Raw genomic sequence first — 22,384 nt, forward strand, 5'->3', positions numbered from 1 at the left:
CAGTAGAGTGCTTGCCTTGCATACATGAGGCCCTGGGTTCGATTCCTCAAAGGGACAGCACCCAGGCCTGGAGTTCAAGCCCTACGAAAGACAAAAAAAAAAAAAGTCTAGCCAGTTGTACAGTTTCATAACATGTACTAAAAATCTAGACAGGAATCAACCAAATTAATGATGAGATGATGTTCATTGGAATATCTGACAACTTATATAATGTGGCCATTAATAATGCTTACATAGTTTTGAATACAACTTATACCAAAAAGGAAGAATCATCATTGTATGGATCATGTAATACCATAATGGGAATTAGTTACCTGTAATATTATATAACTTCAAAAACAAATTCGATCTCAAGATTTTTGTTTTTTGTAGTATACTTCTTTGCAGCTCAGGTGTCTGAAGCAAATTCAAATTAAAGAACACCAATGAGCCAGGTGCTGGTGGCTCACACCTATAACCCTAGCTAGTCAGGAGGCTATTCATCAACTAGGTTGTGATTCCCAGTCATCTAGCAAATAGTCTACCTTTCTTAGTTAATTATTCTAAGAGTAGCTTTCCACTAGCGCTATCAACTTATGTTGACATGTTCACATATATTTATATATACATATAATTTTGTCTTTTACTTGTCTATAATACAAAATTTTCCCATCCTTTAAGATTCAAATTGTAATACTCTGCAGAAGATGGAAGATCTTTGCCCATCAAAATCAACTAATACTTCTTTCATGAAACATTATTTTTCCGATGATGGGTAATCTGCAGGGATATTTGTTTGTCTTTTTTGTGCCAATACTGAGGCTTGAACTCAGGGCCTCATGCTATCCCTAGGCTTTTTCACTCAAGGTCTCAAGGTGGTTACTCTACCACTTGAACTATACCTTCATTTCTGGCTTATTTTTTTGCGGGGGGGGGGGGGGGGGGGGGGGGGGGTGATGTTCCTAGGGCTAGAATTCAGGGTCTGTTCAAGGCTAATGCTCTACCACTTGAGCCACAGGTCCACTTCTGGCTCTTTTAGAAGTTAATTGGAGTAGCTAATTGTCTCACAAACCTTCTTGCCCCAGTTTGGCTTTGGACTACAATCCTCAGATCTCAGCCTCCTAAGCAGCTGGTATAACAGGCATGAGCCACTAGCACCAGGCTCACTTCTGGCTTTTTGCTGATTAACTGGAGATAAGACTCTCTAAGCTGGGTGCTGTGGTTTATGCAGTAGAGTGCTAACTTTGAGCAAAAGAGTTCAGGGACAACATTCAGGCACTGAGTTCAAGCCCCAACACACACACACGCACACGCACGCGCGCGTGCGCCTCACAGATCTGTCTGCTCAAGCTGGCTTCAAGTCACAATCTTCGCTAGGTAGTGGTTTCTCACGCCTGTAATTCTAGCTACTCAGGAGGCTGAGATCTGAGGATCTCCATTCAAAGCCAGCCCAGGCAGGAACGTCTGTGAGACTCTTTTTTTTTTTTTGGTCGGTCGTGGGGCTTGAACTCTGGGCCTGGGCGCTGTCCCTCAGCTCTTCAGCTCAAGGCGAGCGCTCTACCACTTGAGCTACAGCGCCACTTCCGGTTTTCTGGTGGTTTATTGGAGATAGGAGTCTCAAGGTCTCTCCTGCCCGGGCTGGCTTTGAACCGCAATCCTCAGATCTCAGCCTCCTGAGTAGCTAGGATTAAAGGCGTGAGCCACCAGCGCCCGGGAGTCTGTGAGACTCTTATCTCCAATAAACCACCAGAAAACTGGAAGTGGCACTGTGGCTCAAGTGGTAGAGTGCTGCTAGTCTTAAGCTGAAGAGCAGAGGGACAGCACTCAGGCCCAGAGTTCAAGCCACATGATGACCAAAAACCACAACAACAAAAAAACAAGAAAACAAGTCAATCCTCATATCTCAGCCACCATAGTAATTAGCATTACAGTGTGAGCCACCAGCTCTTCAGCATCTGGTTTTACTAAAGACTGCCATATCTTATAGTGTATAAATATTTATTATTGCATTTTTTCTTAATTTTTGGCCATGCTAGGGATGAAACCTAGCACCTTAAACATAATAGGCAAGGTCTGTATCCTGAACTATCCCTCCAGAACTATAACATATATACATATTTACATACCTGCACACACAATCATATGATTTACTGAATGAGACATTACAAAATTTCCCTTTTTAGCTTTAGAGATTAAAATATGATGCACATTTTATTTATAAAATGTGAAGCACATTTATTTTATTTAGCTTGAGCCTAAAATCAGTATAAGGAAGGAAGGATAGAGGGAAGGGGGAGGGGAGAGAGAGAATGAAAGAAGGGAGGGAGGGAGAGAGAGAAGGAAGGAAGGAAGAAGGAAGGAAGGAAGGAAAGAAGGAAGGAAGGAAAGGAGAGGGGAAGGGAGAGAGGAAGGAAAGAAGGAAGATGGATATGAATGAATGGAATGTCCACTAAGATTAGACATTTTAACTTATTTCTTAAAATGCTCACAATCAGCTGTAAAATAATTTCCTCTTTCACTGGGTTATTATTAATTTGCCTAATATCACAGAGATGGAATTAAAATCTAAATGAACTTACATTCAAATGTAAAAGATCTCCCACTGCTCCATGTAGATATCAAATAATACAAGATTACTGGCCAGTATCTCATACTTATTTTAAAAGTACAACTTCTGATGACTAGTACTTTGACAATATAATGCTATAATACTTCAAAAAGATAATGCTACTCACACTTTTTCTTCTTTTAAGAGAAATCACTGAAACAAACTTAAGCTTAAATGAACTTATCAAGTGTGTATGCAACAAAGATCCAGAGTTAAAACTTGTATAACACAGGTAACTGGACTCATTAGATGGAAAGGCAAAACTCTGTATAAAACTAATCTTAGACCCTACCCACAATAGTCACCAAGGGTCCTTATTTTAAGAAGTTTTAAATTACAAAATAATTTAGTCTCTGTGAAGATGTAGATATTTAGTACTTAAAAATAATAAAATCCATATGTTGATTTGTTTTGTGATGTAGCATCAAAAATAGGAGGTCATTAATGTCTCCCTCTATGGGAAGCTGCATTTTAAGGCTGCCATGGGAGAGAAGCACAATTAGGATAGAGGGTAGGACAAATAACTGAGCAATCAGAAAACATTTCCCAGCGGAAAGGATATGCAAAGTAAGATCTAAAAGCTCTGGCAATTCCATATTGGCCATTGTGGAAGGCAGAGGGTGGCCAGAAATGAAGTTAGAAAGAGAGAAAATAAAGGGTAAAGAGTTCTACACATGGGTGTGCAGGAGTTTTCCCTTACCTTCAGAAGGCAAAGAAGGAAAATGCGCAACTCTGGAAACTATGATCATTCGGATTATAATGTGAAGAAAAAAAATGGCCAGAAAATAGACTTTCAGGTCAGTCATTCTGTAGGTGAAATGTACAGTAGCTGAAATTAGGATAGTAGGGCTGGACTGCAGAAAGAATTTTTTTGTGTTTTTTAAAAGAATTTTTAGCGGGCACCGGTGGCGCATGCCTATAATCATAGCTACTAAGGAGACTGAGATCTGAGGATCACAGTTCAAAGTCAGCGCAGGCAGAAAAGTCCATGAGATTCTTATCTCTAAGAAACCACTAGAAAACTGGAAGTGGCATGTGGCTCAAGCGGTAGAGCGCTTGCCTTAAGCTGAAGAGCGCAGGGACAGCACCCAGGCCCAGAGTTCAAGCCCCACGACCGACAAAATTGTTATTATAAAGGATATACAGAGGGATTATAGTTACACACATCAGATAAAGAGCATATCTCTTTTTGGACAATGTCACCCCTTGTCTCACTCTTTCCCACTGTCCCCACCCATAAGAAAGAAGGTTTTAAAAAATATTTAGAAATGATTTTGTTTGTCTGTGCCAATCCTAGGACTTAAATTAGGGCTTCATGTTCTTACTTGGCTTTTTCACTCAAAGCTAGTGCTCTACCACTTAATATAAATCTCCACTTTTGTAATCCTCAGATCTCAGCCTCATGAGTAGCTATGATTACAGGTGTGAGCCACCAGCACTTGGCCTTATAAAAAATTTTGAGAAGAGTTGAACTATAGACTCTCAGGGGCCTAAAATTTTTGTTCTATTCATCTAGAATACCGTAAATAATGTTCACCAAATATTGTTGAAATTTAAAAAAAAATACTGCCTCCTTATAAAGGTGGCTAGAATTGCAACAAACAAGCCCATAGTCAAATGGTGAAATCATTTGTTATAAAAGAGTTTAAAAGTTATAGAAGTATTACGTTATAAAACCAGTTGACATTGATAAAATCACTGGGATTAATTTTTGTACAGTTACTATAGATCACTTTACCTCTTCATCTGCTAATCCTTCTTCTTCCATGGCCACTTCTAATTTCTTCTGCCTTTTCAAAAGACAAGACAGTTAAAATTTTACATGTATTCTTATTTCTATTTAAGAAATATATTTATTTAAGTTAACCACTCTGAATGCTAGGCTAAAAAGAAACTTCCACATTGAATCAAGATTCAGGTGTTTACAAAGAACTCTCAAGATATACGTGTTGGCCTCATGCCTGTAATCCTAGCTACTCAGGAGGCTGGATCCTAGGATCGAGATTTGGTTTGAAAACAGCCTGGGCAGAAAAAGTCCCTATGAGACTCATATATCCAATTAATCACTTAAAAACTGGAACTGGAACTATGTCTCAAAATGGTAGAATGTTAGCCTTCAGTGAAAGAGCTCAGGGATAGTACTCAGGCCTTGAGTTCAAGCCCCATGAGCACCATAACCATGACCATGACCACCACCACCATAACTACCAAATATATACATATATATACATATTATATATATGTATATTTTGTTTTTCATACTGGCCAAAGTTGTTGTTAGTACTGGGCTTAAATTCAGAGCCTAGGCACTGTCCCTGAGCCTTTTCACAATGCTAGTCACCACTTGAGCCACAGTTCCACTTCTGACTTTTTGCTGCCTAATTAAAGATAAGAATGTCTTAGACTTCTTTTCTCAGACTAGCTTTGAACTGGGATCCTCAGATCTCAGCCTTCCAAGTAGCTAGGATTACAGGTTTGAGCCACTATGAGGCTTTTTAGTTTATTTTTTTCCAGTGCTGGGGGACAAATTTAGGTCCTTACATATGCTAGGCAGGTACTCTACTACTGACCTACATCTTTAGCTCAAATCATTATTGCTAAAGCTTCCTTTCCTTTCCTGTAACGAACTGTTAATAAAGATGACTAATATTCTAATAGAGAATTATTATCTAATATTCTAGCTACCTAAAATATTATTTCTTCATGCTTATACTAGTAGAGGAAGGTAATAATGTTGAAAGCATACATTTTAAGATGTCTATCCTTTCTTGTATCTGAATCTTAATTCTAACACTTATTGGTAAAATGTAAATCATTTACTTGAAGCTTAATTTTCCTACTCAAGGATAGATGTTCAGTGCAACAAGTATATTTAATTTCATTAGAATTCTTTGAAAACTTTATGCATATAACTCTATCACATTTGCTTTTCAAGATACAGCCAATTTCAGGTATTATTTTTTAACTTAAAATATTCTTTTTCAGGGGCTGGGAAGGTGGCTCAGTGGTAGAGTGCTTGCTTTGCATACATGAGGCCCTGGGTTCCATTCCTCAGCACCACATAAGAAAAAAGAAAAAAGCTGGAAGTGGCGCTGCGGCTCAAGTAGTAGAGTGCTAGCCTTGAGCTGAAGAGCTGAGGGACAGTGCCCAGGCCCAGAGTTCAGGCCCCACAACCAGACCCCACCCCCCAAAAAAATTCTTTTTCAGTATTGGGATTAGAACTCTAAGCCTCATGCTTATTAAGTACAGGCTCACTGCTGAGACATATGTGCAGACTTGTTTTCTATTGGTTATTTTTTAGCTGAGTTCTTGCTTCCTGCTCAGGTGCACCCTTGGGTATGATGTGCCTATGTTAGGCTTCCATTGCACAATCATATCTAGTATTCAATTGAGGAGAAGGCTTGTGAATGTTTCTGCTCAGGGTAGCCCCAAACTACAATCCTCACAATCTCAGCCTCTCTACTAGCTAGAATTATAGGCATAATATAGGCTAAGTGACTACCTAGCTTTCTACCTTTTTTTTTTTTTGCTGGTCGTGGAGCTTGAAGTCTGGGCCTGAGTGCTGCCCCTCAGCTCAAGGCTAGCACTCTACCACTTGAGCCAGTGCCCACTTCCAGCTTTTTCTGTTTAGGTGGTGTTGAGGAATCGAACCCAGGGCCTCTTGCATGCAAGGCAAGCACTCCACTATTGAGCAACCTTCCCAACCCCGCTTTCAACTTTTTAAATGGTACTCCAACTTGGTTAAGTAAGTAGATCAAGTAACAAAAGAGAGCTGGGCATGGTGGTTCACATCTGTGTCTTAGGAGATCTGAGGGTTGCAGTTCAAAGCCAGCCTGGGCATAAAAACCTGTGAGAATCTTATCTCCAATTAAACATCAAAAAGCTGAAGGTGGAACTGTGACTCAAGTGGTAGAGGGCTAGCGTTGAATGAAAAAGCTCAAGGACAGCATCTAGGCCCCGAATTTAAAAAAAATTAACATTATTCCATCCCCACCGATACATATACAACACTATAAGTGTAAGAAAATACTAGAAATTAAAGACAGTTGTGATAAAGCAGCATTCTAAAAGAAAATGCAAAAGATATACCACTATTTTTGAGCTGACATGCAGAGCATTGGATTCCCAGAAAATTATTTTGTAAAAATCTAACTAGATACAGTATCAGGGCAGAAAAATTAAGTCAGCAGATAATTATCTATAATATCCAGATTGTTTGTGAAACATATGCTTACTGTCCAATCACAGCAAGTTTGCTTCCTTGTTTATTTCCTTTTTTCTTACTTTCCATTTTCCTCCCTTCTTCTCTCCCTTCTTCACCCCCTCTTTCTTAGTTTCATCATGTAGTCCCCAAACTCACAATTCTCCTCCTATAGCCTTACAGAGGTTCACTAATATGCCCAGCATAGTTTATTTCACAAAAATGTGACCAGAATTTTATATACCTGGTTTCTCTCTCTTCATGCTGAACAATCAGGTTGCTATAAAAATTTTCCAGTGTAAGCTTGGCCACAGTCACTCTTTCCCGGGTATGGTTGCTCATAGGAAAGGAGGCTGTAGTCCCTGCCATCATTGCCATAGTAATAGACACTGAAAGGACACATTAAAAACAAATTATTTAATAGAAGGGAAAAACTTTCCTATTCCATGTAACAAGCTCTGGAAATGCTTAACTCTACTTGCAAAAATTCTACATTAGATTTAAATAAAAATCTAATAATCAAAGAAAAAAGCATTATTCACAAAGCAAAAAAAAAAAAAAAAAAGATTAATTTTGAGCAGGGCACAGTGGTTCATACCTATAATCCTAGCTATTCAGGAGGCTGAGATCTGAGGATCACAATTCAAAGTCAACCCAGCCATGAACTTCTGTGACTCTTCTCTCCAATCAACCACCAAAATATCTGAAAGTAGAGCTGCAGCTCAAGTGGCAGAATGCTAGCCTTGAACAAAAACATGAAGGACCAGTGCCCTAGTGAAGGACCAGCACCAAAAGACAGAAAAATACTAGTGGAAGCCAGGTGCTGGTGGCTCACGCCTATAATCCTAGCTACTCAAGAGGCTGAGATCTGAGGATCACAGTTCAAAGCCAGCCCCGGCAGGAAAGTCCATGAGACACTTATCTCCAATAACCGGAAGTGGCACTGTGCCTCAAGTGGTAGAGAGCTGCCTTGAGCTGAAGAGCGCAGGGACAGCGCCCAAGCCCAGACTTCATTCCTGTCATTTTACATGATTTTGTACGAGATTTTCATATATAAATTATAAAATGTTTCCATAAAAAAAAAGAATCAGGTAGGAAACACAAATATGTGAACCCAGTCAAGTAATAAGAAGTTCTGTAACTATAAACTATATAATGTATAGTTTGTGAGTACCATTACTGGGCTTGAACTCAGAGTCTAGGTGCTGTTCCTTAGATTTTTCATTCAAGGCTGGTATTCCACTAACTTGAATCATACCTCCATTTCCAGTTTTTTGCTGGTTAAGAGATAAATTCTCATGGACTTTCTGGGCCACACAGGCTTTGAACCACAAACCTTAAACCTTGAGGAGCTAGGATTATAGGTCTAGGTCACCAGTACCTGGTGGAATAGTAAATGTTTGATTAATTTAAAGGTATTCAAGTGTTAACATTTACCACTGAGCCAGCCAAAGTACTGTTTTGAAGATAATTCAATTAGATAAGATAGGAAGCAAAGTGGGCTGCTTCATAGAAAGTAGACTGAAGCCTCTGGTCTGCTGGCACTGACCTTAAGACTTGTCTAGACAACACTGACCACATAACCAGAAAACCAGAAGTGGTGCTGTGGCTCAAGTGGTAGAGCACTTGCCTTGAGCAGAAGTGCTGAGGGACAGCATCCAGGCCCAGAGTTCAAGCCCCATGACCAACAACAACAACAAATTGAAGACAAAGAAACATTAAAGCAATGAAACAGGTTCCCTATATCAAAGTAGCCACAATTTAGGGAGACTGTCTTGTCAGAGCCTAAATTATCCTCAGATTCCTTTCTCTTGTATCATCTGTGATGTGCTAACCCTTTCTGGTGGGAAAATGGCAACTTTAACAGAAACTGTAGGGGCTAGGAAGGTGGCTCAGTGGTAGAGCGCTTGCCTTGCATGCCTGAGGCCCTGGGTTTGATTCCTCAGCACCACATAAGAAAAAAGCCAGAAGTGGCGCCATGGCTCAAGTGGTAGAGTGCTAGCCTTGAGCTGAAGAGCTGAGGGACAGCGCCCAGGCCCAGAGTTCAGGCCCCACAACTGGACCCCAAAAAAATAAAATAAAAAAGTAAATAAAAATAACAGAAACTGTAAAAGATACCTTTATCTTTTGTCATAATTCTACTTTCAGAAATTCATCTCAAACAAAATCAAAATGACAGCAAAGGTTTACATATTTAAAAAAAAACACTTAAACCAAATGTTTAAAATTAGAAAAAAAAAGATACAAAATAACATTCAAAAATCTTAGCTGGGGGGAAGGGAATAACAAAATGCTGAAACAAAGATACAGGTTGACCCATGGTAACAATGAGACATACAATACTCTGTTTACAAGGAACTTTACAACTTAGTGTGGAGGAAGGGAGGAGATAGGGAGATAGAGAATGAAGGGATAGTAGGGGAAAAACAAAGGAGGGGGGTAACAATGCTTAATAGGAAATATATTTATTACCTTACTCATGTAACTGTAACCTCTCTGTACTCTATCTTTATAATACATTTTTTTAATATTTTTAAATGTACTCATTACCTTACTTATATAATTGTAACCCCTCTGTACACTAAATTTACAATAGTTGGGCACTTGTAGCTCATGCCTATAAATAATCCTAGCTACTCAAGAAGCTGAGATCTGAGAATTGAGATTTGAAGTCAGTCCGAACAGGCAAGTCAAAAGGTCAGACATGGAGCTATGGTTCAAGTTGGAGAGCATTAGCCTTGAGCAAAAAAGCTTGGGGCAGCAACCAGGCCCAGAGTTCAAGCTCCAGGATCAGCGCACATGCTCGCACATGCACACACATAAGTAGCTTTGCCACTTATTAATTACTAATAAACAAATCAGGTGTGAAAAAATTTTCAGAAAATAATCAGCTTCAAAAAACAAAAAGCATAAAAGGATAAACTTAACTAAGAAGGTGAAAACCTCTGCAATAAGAACTATAAAACACTGAAGAAAAATATTGAGGACGATATTAGAAAATGAAAAAAATCTCCCATAGTCCTTGGATAAAATAATTAATATCATGAAAGTGGCTACATTGCCAAAAAGTCTATAGTTTCAATGCAAAAAAAAAAATTCCAATGTCATTCTTCATAGAAATAGAAAAAAATATAAAATTTATGTAGCTGCAACAAAGACTATAAACAATTTATGCAATCTTGAGGAAAAGATAGAGAAGAAACAATATTAGTCTTCAAAGTATACAAAAGAGCCATAGTAACAAAAACAGCACAGTACTGGCACAGAAACAGAAATGCAGATTAAACTCACATAGGTTAGGCCATCAGATCACTGACAAAATGTGCCAAAAATACAAGTTTGGAGAAATGTCAGCCTCATCAGCATAGGAAAATGAGATATTCTCATGTATAAGATTGAAACTAGTCTCTTTCTCATCCTGTACAAAATCAATTCAAACTGGAACAGAGACTTGCATGCAACTACACGAGCTCAAACTGGTCCCTTTCTCAGGTGGCTTTACTATTGATGATCAAAAGGTTCATATCAAACTCCAAAAGTAAGGTAACTGGCCAGATATCTGTAAATCACAAATGTAATCCTAATTACTCAGGAGGCTGAGATGTGAGGACTGTGGTTCAAAGCCAGCTTAGGCAGGAAAAGTCTATGAGATTCTTATCTCCAATTAATCAGAAATAAGGCAAAAGTGGAGCTGTGATTCAAGTGACAAAGAGCCAGCCTTGAGCTGGTCACTGGTGGCTCATGCCTGTAATCCTACCTACTCAACAGGCTGAGAACCTGAGGATTGAGGTTTGAAGCTAGTCCAGGCAGGAAAGTCTATGAGACTCTTATCTCCTATTTACCTCCAGAAAACTAGAAGTGGTCCTATGGGCAAAAAAGTTCAGGGACAGTGCCTCAGCCCTGAGTTCAAGCTCGAGGACCAAAAGAAAACCCAAAAAACAAAAACAAAAGCAAAACTAAGGATCAACATACCAAGCCTTACATTCAAGCTCTTAATACTAGCACCAGAAATAAAAGACAGAAAAAAAAAAAAAAGAAGAAATAGAACTGAAGAAAGGCAGTGGAAATCTCACCTCAATCATTTTCAAGACTTATTTAAGAGCTAGTTCATACCTGTAATTCCAGATACTCAAAAAGTGAAGGCAGGATCCCAAGTTCAAGGCCAGCCTGGGAGAAAAAGTAGAGACCCTATCTCAAAACCAAAATATGAACAAAGGGACTGAGGCCATGGGTCAAGAGATACTTTTCTAGCAAGCTCAAAGCCCTAGGTTCAATCGCCAGTTCCACAAAATGAAGCAAAACACAAACAAAAAAACCTTGGCCTGCTTTAAGGAAGATAATGTCTTATTCAAAATATTAGTCCAGCCAAAAATGCAGATTTTGTGCTGAAAGATGAAGGTTTAATGTGAGCAAAGAACAGCCAATGAATGCACTAGGCAAGGAAAGGAGACAAGTGGTGAGAGGTGGTGTGACATCCTAGGAAAGGAAAAGGCGGAGCTAGCTTTGGAAGCAGACTGGACAGATGAATCACCCAGTGGCTGACTATAAAAAGCTCAGTCATCTTTGAACACTCACATTTCATTTAATTTCCTTTTTTTCTTTTTTTTCTTCCTTCCCTCCATCCATCCTTTCCCTCTCTCCCTCTCTCTTTCCCATCTATCATTTTCCTGTTTCTCTGTCTCTCTCTAGTACTTGGCTTAGATTCAGGGCCTCTCAATCTTGTTTGGCTTGCTTGTTTGTTTTTTTTGTCAGTCATGGGGCTTGAACTCTGGGCCTGGGCACTGTTCCTGAGCTCTTTTTGCTCAAGGCTAGTGCTCCACCACTTTGGGCCACAGTGCCACTTCCAGTTTTCTGGTAGTTAATTAGAAGCAAGAGTCACACGGACTTTCCAGTTCAGCTTTGTTTGGCTCAAGGTTGGTGCTCTACCAAGTGAGCTACACCTCTTCTTAGTTAACTGGAGATAAGAGCCTCACAAACTTTTCTGTTTCAAATCAGAATCCTCAGATCTCAGCCTTCTGTGCAGCTAAGATTATAAGCATGAGTACCCGGCCTGCATTTCAGTTTCTTAAAAATAAACTTGTAGCTGGGTGCCAGGTGGCTCACACCTGTAGTCCCAGCTGCTTAGGGGGCTGAGATCTGAGGAACACGGTTCAAAGCCAGACCAGGCAGGGAAGTCCATAAGACTCTTATCACCAATTAACCACCAGAAAACTGAAAACAGAGCTGTGGCTCAAAGTAGTAGAGTTTAGGCCTGAGTTCAAGCCCCATAAAATAAAGCTAAACTAAAACAAAAGAAAACAAAAACAAAAAAAAAACTAATAGGAATTAATAAGACAGGTATTTGCATATACACTGAAACTTGAAAACAGACAGATTAAGAGAGGATTTTAAATATACAATTTAAAACATACATTTCAAATATAGTACTATTCTAACTCCCCATTTAAAACATTCAAATCTACATTACTGAGCTGTGGGAGACATTTATGTGCAATTCTCAATTGTTTCTATTCCTTAATATTTCTTTTTCCTTTCTTGTCAGTCATGGGGTTTAAACTTAGGGCCTGGGTGCTGTCCCTGAGCTCTTTCACTCAAGGCTAGCACTCTACCACTTAGAGCCACAGCACCACTTTCCATTTTCTGATGGTTCACTGGAGATGAGAGTCTCACAGACTTTCCTGCCTGGGCTGGCTTTGAACCACAATCTTTAGATCTCAGCCTCCTGAGTAGTTAGTATTACAGGCATAAGCCACCAATGCCTAGCTTTCTTGATATTTCTTATCTTTAGTTTATTATGATTTTTTTTTTCTGTTCCTTTCAAATAAAAGTTGTTCCTTCTTTTTGTATGAACCAGTACTGGGGCTTGAACTGAGGACCTCACACTCTTAGCTTTTTCTACCACTTGAGCCACATCTCCACTTCTGCGTTTTTGTTGTTTAATTGAAGGAGTCTTACAAAATTTCTTCCTGGCTTCAAACCAGCTTCATCAGATCTCAGCCTACCAAATAGCCAGGATTACTGGAGTAAGCCATCAACATGCAAACTACTCCTTAAAAGGCATCAGACTAATATATTTAGAACCAGAAACAGCAATGTTTTTAGGGAAAAGAATTAGATAAGACCAAAATTAGAACCTAATGTGATCAAGCTTACTTAAGTATAAGGACTCGGAGTTATGAGGGCCTTTTGGCTTTTGAGTCACTTACAACTCGCCCAACAGACTTTCTGACAATCACAAGTAACTAAAGAAAACCTCCAACTAAAAACAGACATGCCTACGTGACTCATCACAGTGCTATTTCATTATTAGCCATACTGAGTATTTGACTTCAGAAACCCTGAGAAAATCTGGAACATAGCAACCATATTAAGGCACCGAAATACAAAAATTCTACAAGACCAAAAAAAGTGCTCATGAATAACCTTTATCATTAATTCCTGAACCGCATATCACTGAGTATTAAATAAGACTATACCATTTTGTTGACTTTTAATCCTTAGGATCTAATTCTGGATTATCTGGAAAACAAATAGAAGAAATAAATGCCTAAAATGGAATAAAAAGTAAATTGTATAGTTGGTTGTTATCAAGGATATCCTGTAATTCAAATAAATGGTCAGGCAAACCCTGCCATTAATCAGCCTATGAATTCAACTCTGCTCAGCCTGTTTCTAGGCCTCACTAGAGATATGAGAAGGCAACTTTCATTGTAAAGATCTAGTTGTAAGACCATCACAAAACTTACATTTAAAAATGTCTGTAGTATTGGGAACTACACACAGGACTTGCTGCTTTACCATTTGAACCATGCCCCCAGTTGGGTATATGTGCCAATACTGGGATTTCAACTCTGGGCCTCATATTCTCTCTTAGCTCTTTTGCTGAAGGCTGGTTATCTATTACTTGAGCCACACCTCCACTTCTGGCTTATTGCTGCTGGTTAATTGGAGATAAGAGTGTGTCTGCAAGATTATAAAGGAAAAACATGTTATACGGACAGTTAATAGTGAAAGTGTGTGATTATATGGTGCATTATAGTGTTAGAAGGACATAGCAACAGTTAACAGTTGATTGGATCTCAGTCACTTTTCTGAGTGCCTAAAACATATCAGGCAAGTACTTTAATAAGAACCCTGAATCTAAGCCAGGCAATGGAAGTTTAGTGTCTCACTTAGTAGCTTAAATAGGTATTATGAGAGGCAGGACTGTGAGTCTCTTTCACTTGTTTTCCTTTATAATCTTGCAGACATACTTGGATATAAATAAATCCACTTCATTTCTTTTTTTTTTTTTAAAGGGAGATAGTTACTGAAGTTTAAACTCAAGGCTTCACACTCACACTTAAGCCTTGCTCTTAAGCATTTTTGCCTTTAGACATTTTTTCAATAGTCTTGTGTTACTTGCCTAATAGCAGGCTTGCATCAGACTCCTTTTACCTAAGCGTCCCTTTTTGTTGTTAGTTACAAGCATGACGACTGTACGTGGTTTACTTATAGAGATGGGGTATCACTAACTTTTTGCTGAGACTGGTATCCAGATGTGATCATCTTGGTCTAAACCTCTGGACTCGCTGAGATCACAGGCATAAACCATGATGTCCTCTCCTCCTTTTCCCTTAAAGTGCAGCCAGGCTAACCTCAATCTCACATTCTGCCTGCTTCAGCCTCCCAAATGCTGAGATTACACTCATGAACCTTCACACTGGCTCCACTTCACCCTTTTTAAGAAACACCTAGTAGTGAGAGCAATTCACAGCTCCCTGGGACTCCAGGACCACCAGCGGACTGCAGAATCCAGACACAGAAAAGTCCCAGTGTTGGACCTGGAAGCACACAAACACAGAAACCAGGGATGAGCCACTGAAACACCCAAACCTAGACAGCTCCAATGGGTCAACGCTCAACTAAAACCAATGCTGTGGAGCAAGGCGGCCCAAGAGAACAGACCCAACTGAGAGCTGCAGTGCACAGATCCAGAGACCTGCCACAGCACCAACCATCAGCCACAACCAGTTCCAGGATTGGTGAGTACCCTGCTGGGCCCACCCCCACACATGGGAGACAGAGCATGACCTGGACCTCTGCTCCTGCCCAAGAAGGAACACCACCCTTGAAGAGAACCAAGAGGTCAAAGACCATCCTCACTTCCCCCAAACCAACCTGCTGGCTTCCAGAGGGAGGTCACAGGGACTCATACTTGGTGAGTGCTAGGACCCTGTGTCCTCCACAGCCCTATTAGGAGAGTAACCAGACTGTCTGAGAAAAAAGCCTACACACCCACGGGAATCAGCCCCTTTATCCCTGAATGAGTCCCCCACTGCTCCCTCCTCCAGCCTTCTGCGAAAGACAGATCTGAGAAAACAGCTGCTGGCAGAGCATTCCCCCACTAGGAAATGCTTGGTGAATACATGTGCAGGCCCCTGTTGGGACCTGCAAAACATGTGCACATGCCAGACTGTCAGGAGCTGCAAATAGTGTGTACATTGGCCCATTGGGAGCCGTGAATTGTGTGTGCACAAGCCTACAGCTGATAGAGTACTCCCTGCTGGGAGCTGAAATGACTCTCACATGCACACAAGACATAGAGAGCCAAGTGCCTGCTACTTGTAGGAGAGAACCAACCTGGGGTGGGCCAAGGTGCACACAAAATCCTGTTCATCCATGGGGAGCCCAACCCTTCTGAAGCCAACCCCTTTGCCAGAGGCTTCAATCTAACTGTCCCAGCCCCTACTGAAGACTGCACTGAGCTCCTTTCGGCTAGTCCAGAACTGAGCACTTGCACAGACACTAGCTGGCCTTGGGACCCAGTGTGGGCTAGTCTACCTAGTTGAACTAGCCCTGGCCAAGCCAAGGCTGCCGCCTGTTGGACATCAACAGGCCAAGCTCAGGCCACGACCCTCACAATCCCTGAACCCAAATGCATAAATCACAAAAATTACAAGATTCATGCACAACTAAGACAACAAACCAAATCCAAAAGTCAACAGAAATCCAGGAAAGAACTCCAGTGAGAATGATGAAGAAATGGAGGTTAAAAAAAAAAAAAAAAAAACACTAAAAAAATGATAACGGGCTGAGATGGTGGCTCAGTGGTAGAGGGCTTGCCTTGCATGCATGAGGCTCTGAGTTTGATTCCTCAGCACCACATAAACAGAAAAGGCCAGAAGTGGTGCTATGGCTCAATTAGTAGAGTGCTAGCTTTGAGCTGAAAAGCTGAGGGACAGCGCCTAGGCTGAGTTCAAGCCCCATGACCGACCAAAAAAAATTTTTTTTAAGGAAATGGTGCTGTGGTTCAACTGGTAGAGTGCTCACCTTGAGCTGAAGGACAGTGCCCAAGCCCAGAGTTCAAGCCCCATGACCAACAAGGAAAACAACAACAACAAAGTTTTTTAATAAAAAAATAAATAAAAGAAATGATGACAGAATTAGCCAATGAAATAAAAGTGGAGTTGCAAAAGCAATTTCAAGGGCACAAAGAAGAAATGGCAAAGGAATTCCAAGACATCAAAAAAGAGGTGCAGATAAAAACAGACACAGTATATACCTCATTAAAAGATGAAATTAACACTTTGAGAACCAATATCAGCAGCACAAACGGTTCAATTTCCACAATGCAGACCACAGTGGCAGCCATAGGTAACAGAATGAATGAGATGGAAAACAAAATATCAGGAGTTTAGGATAAAACAGAGGAGCTGGAACAGAAAGTCAAAGGTATGGAAAAAACACTCAGAACTTACCAAAGGAAAAATCTAAGAACTGGCAGACTCAGCCAAGAAATCAACTCTATGTATAATTGGAATTGACAAGGAGGAAAAATTTCATAGTAAAAGCATGGAATACCTATTCAGTAAGATAGAGAAAACTTCACCCATCTTAAGAGAGAAAAATTTCATCCACCTAACAGAAGCATATAGAACATCTAGTAGACAGGATCCAAGAAGAAACACTTCTAGACACATCGTAGTAAAAACATTAGACTTGAATAGCGAGTAATTGATTCTAAATGCTTCAAAATCAAAGAAGGAACTATATTACAATGGAAAGAAAATCAGAATTCCTGCAGACCTCAAACCCTCCACACAACCCTCAATGCAAGAAGAGTCTGGAAAGGTACTGTTTAAGCCCTGAAGATCAACAACTGCCAACCCAAACTGGTGTACCCAGTGAAGCTATCACTTATATTTGACTGTGAAACTAAAACTTTCCATGACAAACAAAAAATTTAAGGAATTCATGAATACTAAACCACCACTATGAAGAATACTAAAGGAAGGAATATAATCAAAAGAAAACAATCAAAATCAAGGAAACACATCAGACAAAAATCACTAGAAGACCAACTTAGTAAGCACAGGAAGAAAGAAGCAAGATACAGGAAAACAATGGCAGAAAACATAGCATACTTCTCCTAAACATTAACGGAATCAATTCACCAATTAAAATAAAAAGGACAGCAGATTGAATCAAAAAATAAGATCCATCCATTTGTTTTCTCCAAGAGACCCATAGCACAGCCAAAGAGAAAAACAAACTCAGAGTGAAGGAATAGAAAAAGATCTTCATGCAAATGTACCCTGTAAGAAGGCAGGAGTAAGCTAGGCACCAATGGCTCAGGCTTGTAATCTTGAATACTAAGTAGGCTGAGATCAGAGGACTGCAGTTCAAAGCCAGCCCAGGCAGGCAAGTCCATGAAACTCTTATCTCCAATTAACCACCAGAAAACTGGAAGTGGCTAAAGTGGTAGAGCTCTTGCCTTGAGCTGAAGAGCTGAGGGACAGCACCCAGGCCCAGAGTTCAAACCCCATAAGTCAAAAAAAAAAAAAAAGGAAGGTAGGAATAGCCATATTGATATCTGAAAAATAGACTTTTTATTAAAATCAGTACAAAAAGCTGGGTGCAGGTGGCTTATGCCTGTAATCCTAGCTACTCAGGAGGCTGAGATCTGAGGATTGCAGTTCAAAGCCAGCTCAGGCAGAAAGTCTGTGAGACTTATCTCTAATTAACCACAAGAAAACCAGAAGTGGTGCTGTGGCTCAAGAGCTAAGAAGCACAGGGACAGCACCCAGGCCCAGAGTTCAAGCCCTACAACTGACAAAAAAAAAATCAGTACAAAGAGACAAAGGAAGTCATTACATTTTAATAAAGGGAATGATCCATGAAGAGGTAATCATAGTGGTCAATGTCTATGGACCAAACAATGGAACAACTAAATACTCCACTCTCACCAAAGGACAGGTCAACCAAACAAAAGATAAGCAAAGAAGCCTCTGAATTAAATGACACCATAACCTAAATAACAGACATCTACAGAGTTTTCCACCCAACAACAACCCAATACTTATTCTTCTTAGCAGCTTATAGAACATTCTCCAAAACAAATTATATCATACATATCATAGTTCAGACAAAGAACCTAATTAAGCAAATACAAGAGGACTGGCAGAATCCCTTGAATCCTCTCTGATCACAGAATCAAACTAGTTCTTAACAGCAAACGATACTGTAGAAATTACTCAAGGAAGTGGAGCTGTGGCTTAAGTGGTAGAGCGCTAGCCTTGAACTGAAGATCTCAGGGACAGCACCTAGGCCCAGAGTTCAAGCCCGACAGCCGACAAAAACAAAAAACAAAACCCAAAACCAAAACAAAACAAAATCCTGATTTTAGCCCGGCGTCGGTGGCTCATGCCTGTAAGCCTCGCTATTCAGGAGACTGAGATCTGAGGATCACGGTTCAAAAGCCAGCCCAGGCAGGAAAGTCCATGAGACTCTTATCTTCAATAAACCACTAGAAAACCGAAAGTGGCTCTGTGGCTCAAGTGGTAGAGTGCTCGCCTTGAGCTGAAGAGTCCAGGGACAGCACCTAGAAAAAAATTTTTTTAAACTACACATAAAATCAATGAGACAAAAAGCTGGTTTTTGAAAAAAATTAGTGAAAGTGACAGACCACTTGCCAAGATTAATGAAAAAAGAAAAAAGGAAATTCAAATCATCAAGATCAGAGATGCCACAGGAAACATTACAACAAATATCCAAAAAATGCAAATGATTACAAAGAACTACTTCCAAAATCCATACTCACTAAGGAAGGAAAACCTAGCAGAAATGGATGGGTTCTAGAAACATATAAACTACCCAAACTGAACCAAGAAGATATGCACTAACTAAACAAACCATATGAGATAGAGGAAGTAGTCAGAAGTCTCTCAATAAGGAAAAGCCCAGGCCCAGATGGATTCGCCACTGAATTCTATAAGACTTTTAAAGATGAGCTAATATACCAATACTCCTCAAGCTTTTCCATGAAAGAAGCAGAGGGAGCAATCCCAAACTCATTCCATGAAGCCACTATCACTCGCACCCCCAAATCAGATTAAGTATCCAACAAAAAAAGAAAACTACAGACCAGTTTCTCTGATGAACACAGTTCCTCAATGAAGTATTACCAACAGAATCCAGAAACAAAAAAAATCATACATTATGACCAAGTAGGTTTCATCCCGTATAAGATTGGTTTATCATACACAAATTAATAAATGTAATTCACCATGTCAACAGAGCCAAGGACAAGAACCACATGATCATCTCAAGAGATGCAGAAAAAGCCTTCGACAAAATATAATACCCATTCACGATAAAAGCTCTGGTGAAACTAGCAATAGAAGGAACTTTTTTTTTTTCTTTTTGTTGGTTGTGGGCTTGAACTCTGGGCCTGGGCACTGTCCCTCAGCTATTCAGTTCAAGGTAAGCCACAGTGCCACTTCTCGTTTTCTGGTTGTTTATTGAAGATAAGAGTATCCCGAACAGGGCTGGGAGGGTGGCTCAGTGGTAGAGCGCTTGCCTTGCATGCCTGAGGCCCTGGGTTAGATTCCTCAGCACCCCATAAGCAAAAAGAAAAAAGCCGGAAGTGGCGCTGTGACTCAAGTGGTAGAGTGCTAGCCTTGAGCTGAAGAGCTGAGGGACAGCGCCTAGGCCCAGAGTTCAGGCCCACGACTGGAACATCCCCCCCACCCCCCCAAAAAAAAAGAGCATCCCGGACTTTTCTGCCTGCGCTGGCTTTGAACCATGATCTTCAGATAGATCTCAGCCTCCTTAGTAGCTAGGATTACAGGTGAGCCACCTTCTAGCCTGGCTAGAAGGAACATTTCTTAAAACAATAAAAGCCATATACAACAGACCAACAGTCAATATAATACTAAATGAGGAAAAACTAAATCCATTTCCCCTAAAATCAGGAGTAAGGCAAGGATGGCCACTCTCTCCACTTCTCTTCAATACAATTCTTGAATTCTTAGCCAGAGCAATTAGGCAAGGAAAGAACATTAAAGGGATCTATGTAGGGAAAGAAGAAATTAAACTATCTCTATTTTCTGAAAGACCCCCAAAACTCCACTCCTAAATCCTAGACCTAATCAATCACCTCAGCAAAGTAGCAAGATACAAAATTAACCCACAAAAAAACAGTAGCCTTTTCTGTACGCCAACAATGCACAAGCAGAAAGGGAAATCATGAAAACGCAACAGGATATGACAACTATACAGGATCCTAGGAAGTGGTGCTGTGGCTCAAGTGGTAAAGTGCTAGCCTTGAACTGAAGAGCTGAGGGACAGTGCCCAGGCCCAGAGTTCAAGCCCCACAACTGACAAAAAAAAAAAAAAAAAGGATTTTAGACACCCATATACAGTGAGACAAAGAGGATAGTCTTAAGAGAAAAACACCAAGTTGTAATACCCAAGTGCCTCTTCATATGTACATAAAATAATATACATTCTCAAACAAACTGCAAGGATAAGGAAACAAAGCAACTTTGCTTATTTTGTCTTTTCATTTTCTGATGACTCTGTATTCTTTCTTTACAGAGTGATACACATGCACCTCTGAGGGAAAGCGGCGAGAGCACAGAATCAGTGGAAAGTGGATGAAAATGTGCAGCAGCTGCACTGGACATTAACAAAAGTGAATCATGCAATTCATGGGCAGAGATGGGAGTTCCAGTTCCTTAAGAGGCAGAAATCAGGAAGGCCACAGTTTGAGGCTGGCCCAGGCAAAAGTTAACAAGACTCCATTTCACAAAGGAAGTGTGCATGGTTGTAGGTAGTAGGAAGGCTATAGGTAGGAGGCTAGTTCAGGCTCAACCTAAGGGGAAAAACATGAAATCCTTTCTTTAAAAATAGCCTAAAGCAAAAAGGGCTGGAGGTATGTCTCAAGTGGGTAGAGTGCTTGCTTAGCAAGTATGAGGCTCTGAGTTCATATCCCAAAACTTCCAAAAGGAAAAAGATCATGAATGGTTTTCTTACATGACCAGGACAAATCTCAATGGATGGCATCCAGAATTCACTGGCAGGGATTTGGGGATGAAGTCCAGATCTGAGTTGCATCTAGATGGTTTCCCAGGAACCCTAAAAAAGGCCTCAGGAAGTACAAAAGGTAAAGTTCCACTGGCATAGTATCACAGTAGTGACAAAAGAGTCCTTCTTAGGCCTTTGGCATTTTAGTATTAGAAAGTTCTTTTGACATCTAACCTAATTTTCTGTGCTGAAATTCAAACTCACTTACTAGTCTCATGTTCTCCATAAAATAAAGAACTTCATTACCAGTACCACACTCAAATGAGAGGAAGGGAGCTGGAATCTCTACTGGTCTTCTTTTATGCTCTTTCTACAGGTTTTCTTTTATGCTCTTTCACTGCATAACCAAGAATTCTTCAACTTTCAGTCTAATTTGCTAAAAGGGGAAATGATTATCTCCTTCAAACAGAAAATAGAGGGATTGGGAAGGTGGCTCAGTAGTTGAGTACTTGCTTTGCATGCATGAGGCCCTAGGTTTGATTCCTCAGCACTACATAAGCAGAAAAATCCAGAAGTGGCACTGTGGCTCAACAACAAGGAGAAAATAGACTGAGCTGAAAATAAAGTTGCCTTTCTATAATCTGTTTAACTAGTTCCTATCTCAGCGGATTTCAAATAATGCCTTCTTGAACTTAATCTATTTTATTACATTTGCTATCAACTGATTTTTTAAAAATAGCCATATATGTCACGTGTGTATCTGCAGTGCTAAATGATGAGCATGCACAATGCTCTCTTAGCTTTGTTCTTCCATTGAAGAACGTGTACGCACATGAATAAATGAACACATAGGCTTAGTTAAAGAACCAGCTCAAGTGAATACAACCAATAAAAGAGACCTAACCAGGGGCTGGGAAGGTGGCTCAATGGTAGAGTGCTTGCCTTGCATGCATGAGCCATAGGTTCGATCAGCACCATATAAGCAGAAAAAGATGGAAGTGGAACTATGGCTCAAGTGGTAGAGTGCTAGCCTTGAGCTAAAGAGCTGAGGGACAGTGCCCAGGTCCAGAGTTCAGGCCCCACTACCCACAAAAAAAAAAAAAAAAAGACCTAACCAGTTGGGAGCTGGTGGCTCACATCTGTAATCCTACTCAACAGACTGAAATCTGAGGATCGCTGTTCCAAGCCAGCCCAGGTAGAAAAATTTGTGAGACTCTCATCTCCATTAAACTACTTCAAAAAAGGCAGAAGTAAAGCTGTGGCTCAAGTGGTAGAGCACTAGCCTTGAGAAAAAGCATCTCGGGCAT

At 40.3% G+C, this 22,384-nt stretch overlaps 1 protein-coding gene across 6 annotated transcripts in view; it reads right to left on the reverse strand.

Moving 5' to 3' along the window:
• Stk38l (serine/threonine kinase 38 like) overlaps positions 1–22,384 on the reverse strand; it is a 69,922-nt gene that overhangs the window by 25,020 nt on the left and 22,518 nt on the right. Inside the window, exons 1-4 of one of the 6 annotated variants that reach the window (XM_042677457.1) lie at positions 13,265–13,280; positions 10,902–10,955; positions 7,033–7,177; positions 4,326–4,377 (exon numbers count right to left, since the gene is read on the reverse strand). In XM_042677457.1, coding sequence (XP_042533391.1) covers positions 4,326–4,377; positions 7,033–7,166 — 186 coding nt within the window. In that variant the 5' untranslated portion in view covers positions 7,167–7,177; positions 10,902–10,955; positions 13,265–13,280. Of the gene's footprint in view, positions 1–4,320; positions 4,378–7,032; positions 7,178–10,861; positions 10,880–10,901; positions 10,956–13,264; positions 13,281–22,384 lie in introns of those variants that run through there. The other 5 variants (XM_042677456.1, XM_042677460.1, XM_042677459.1 and 2 more) reach the window with 5 other exon arrangements.

Source organism: Dipodomys spectabilis, unplaced genomic scaffold, assembly GCF_019054845.1.
Source record: "Dipodomys spectabilis isolate Male_0828 unplaced genomic scaffold, ASM1905484v1 ptg000039l, whole genome shotgun sequence".
NCBI classification, from domain to species: domain Eukaryota; kingdom Metazoa; phylum Chordata; class Mammalia; order Rodentia; family Heteromyidae; genus Dipodomys; species Dipodomys spectabilis.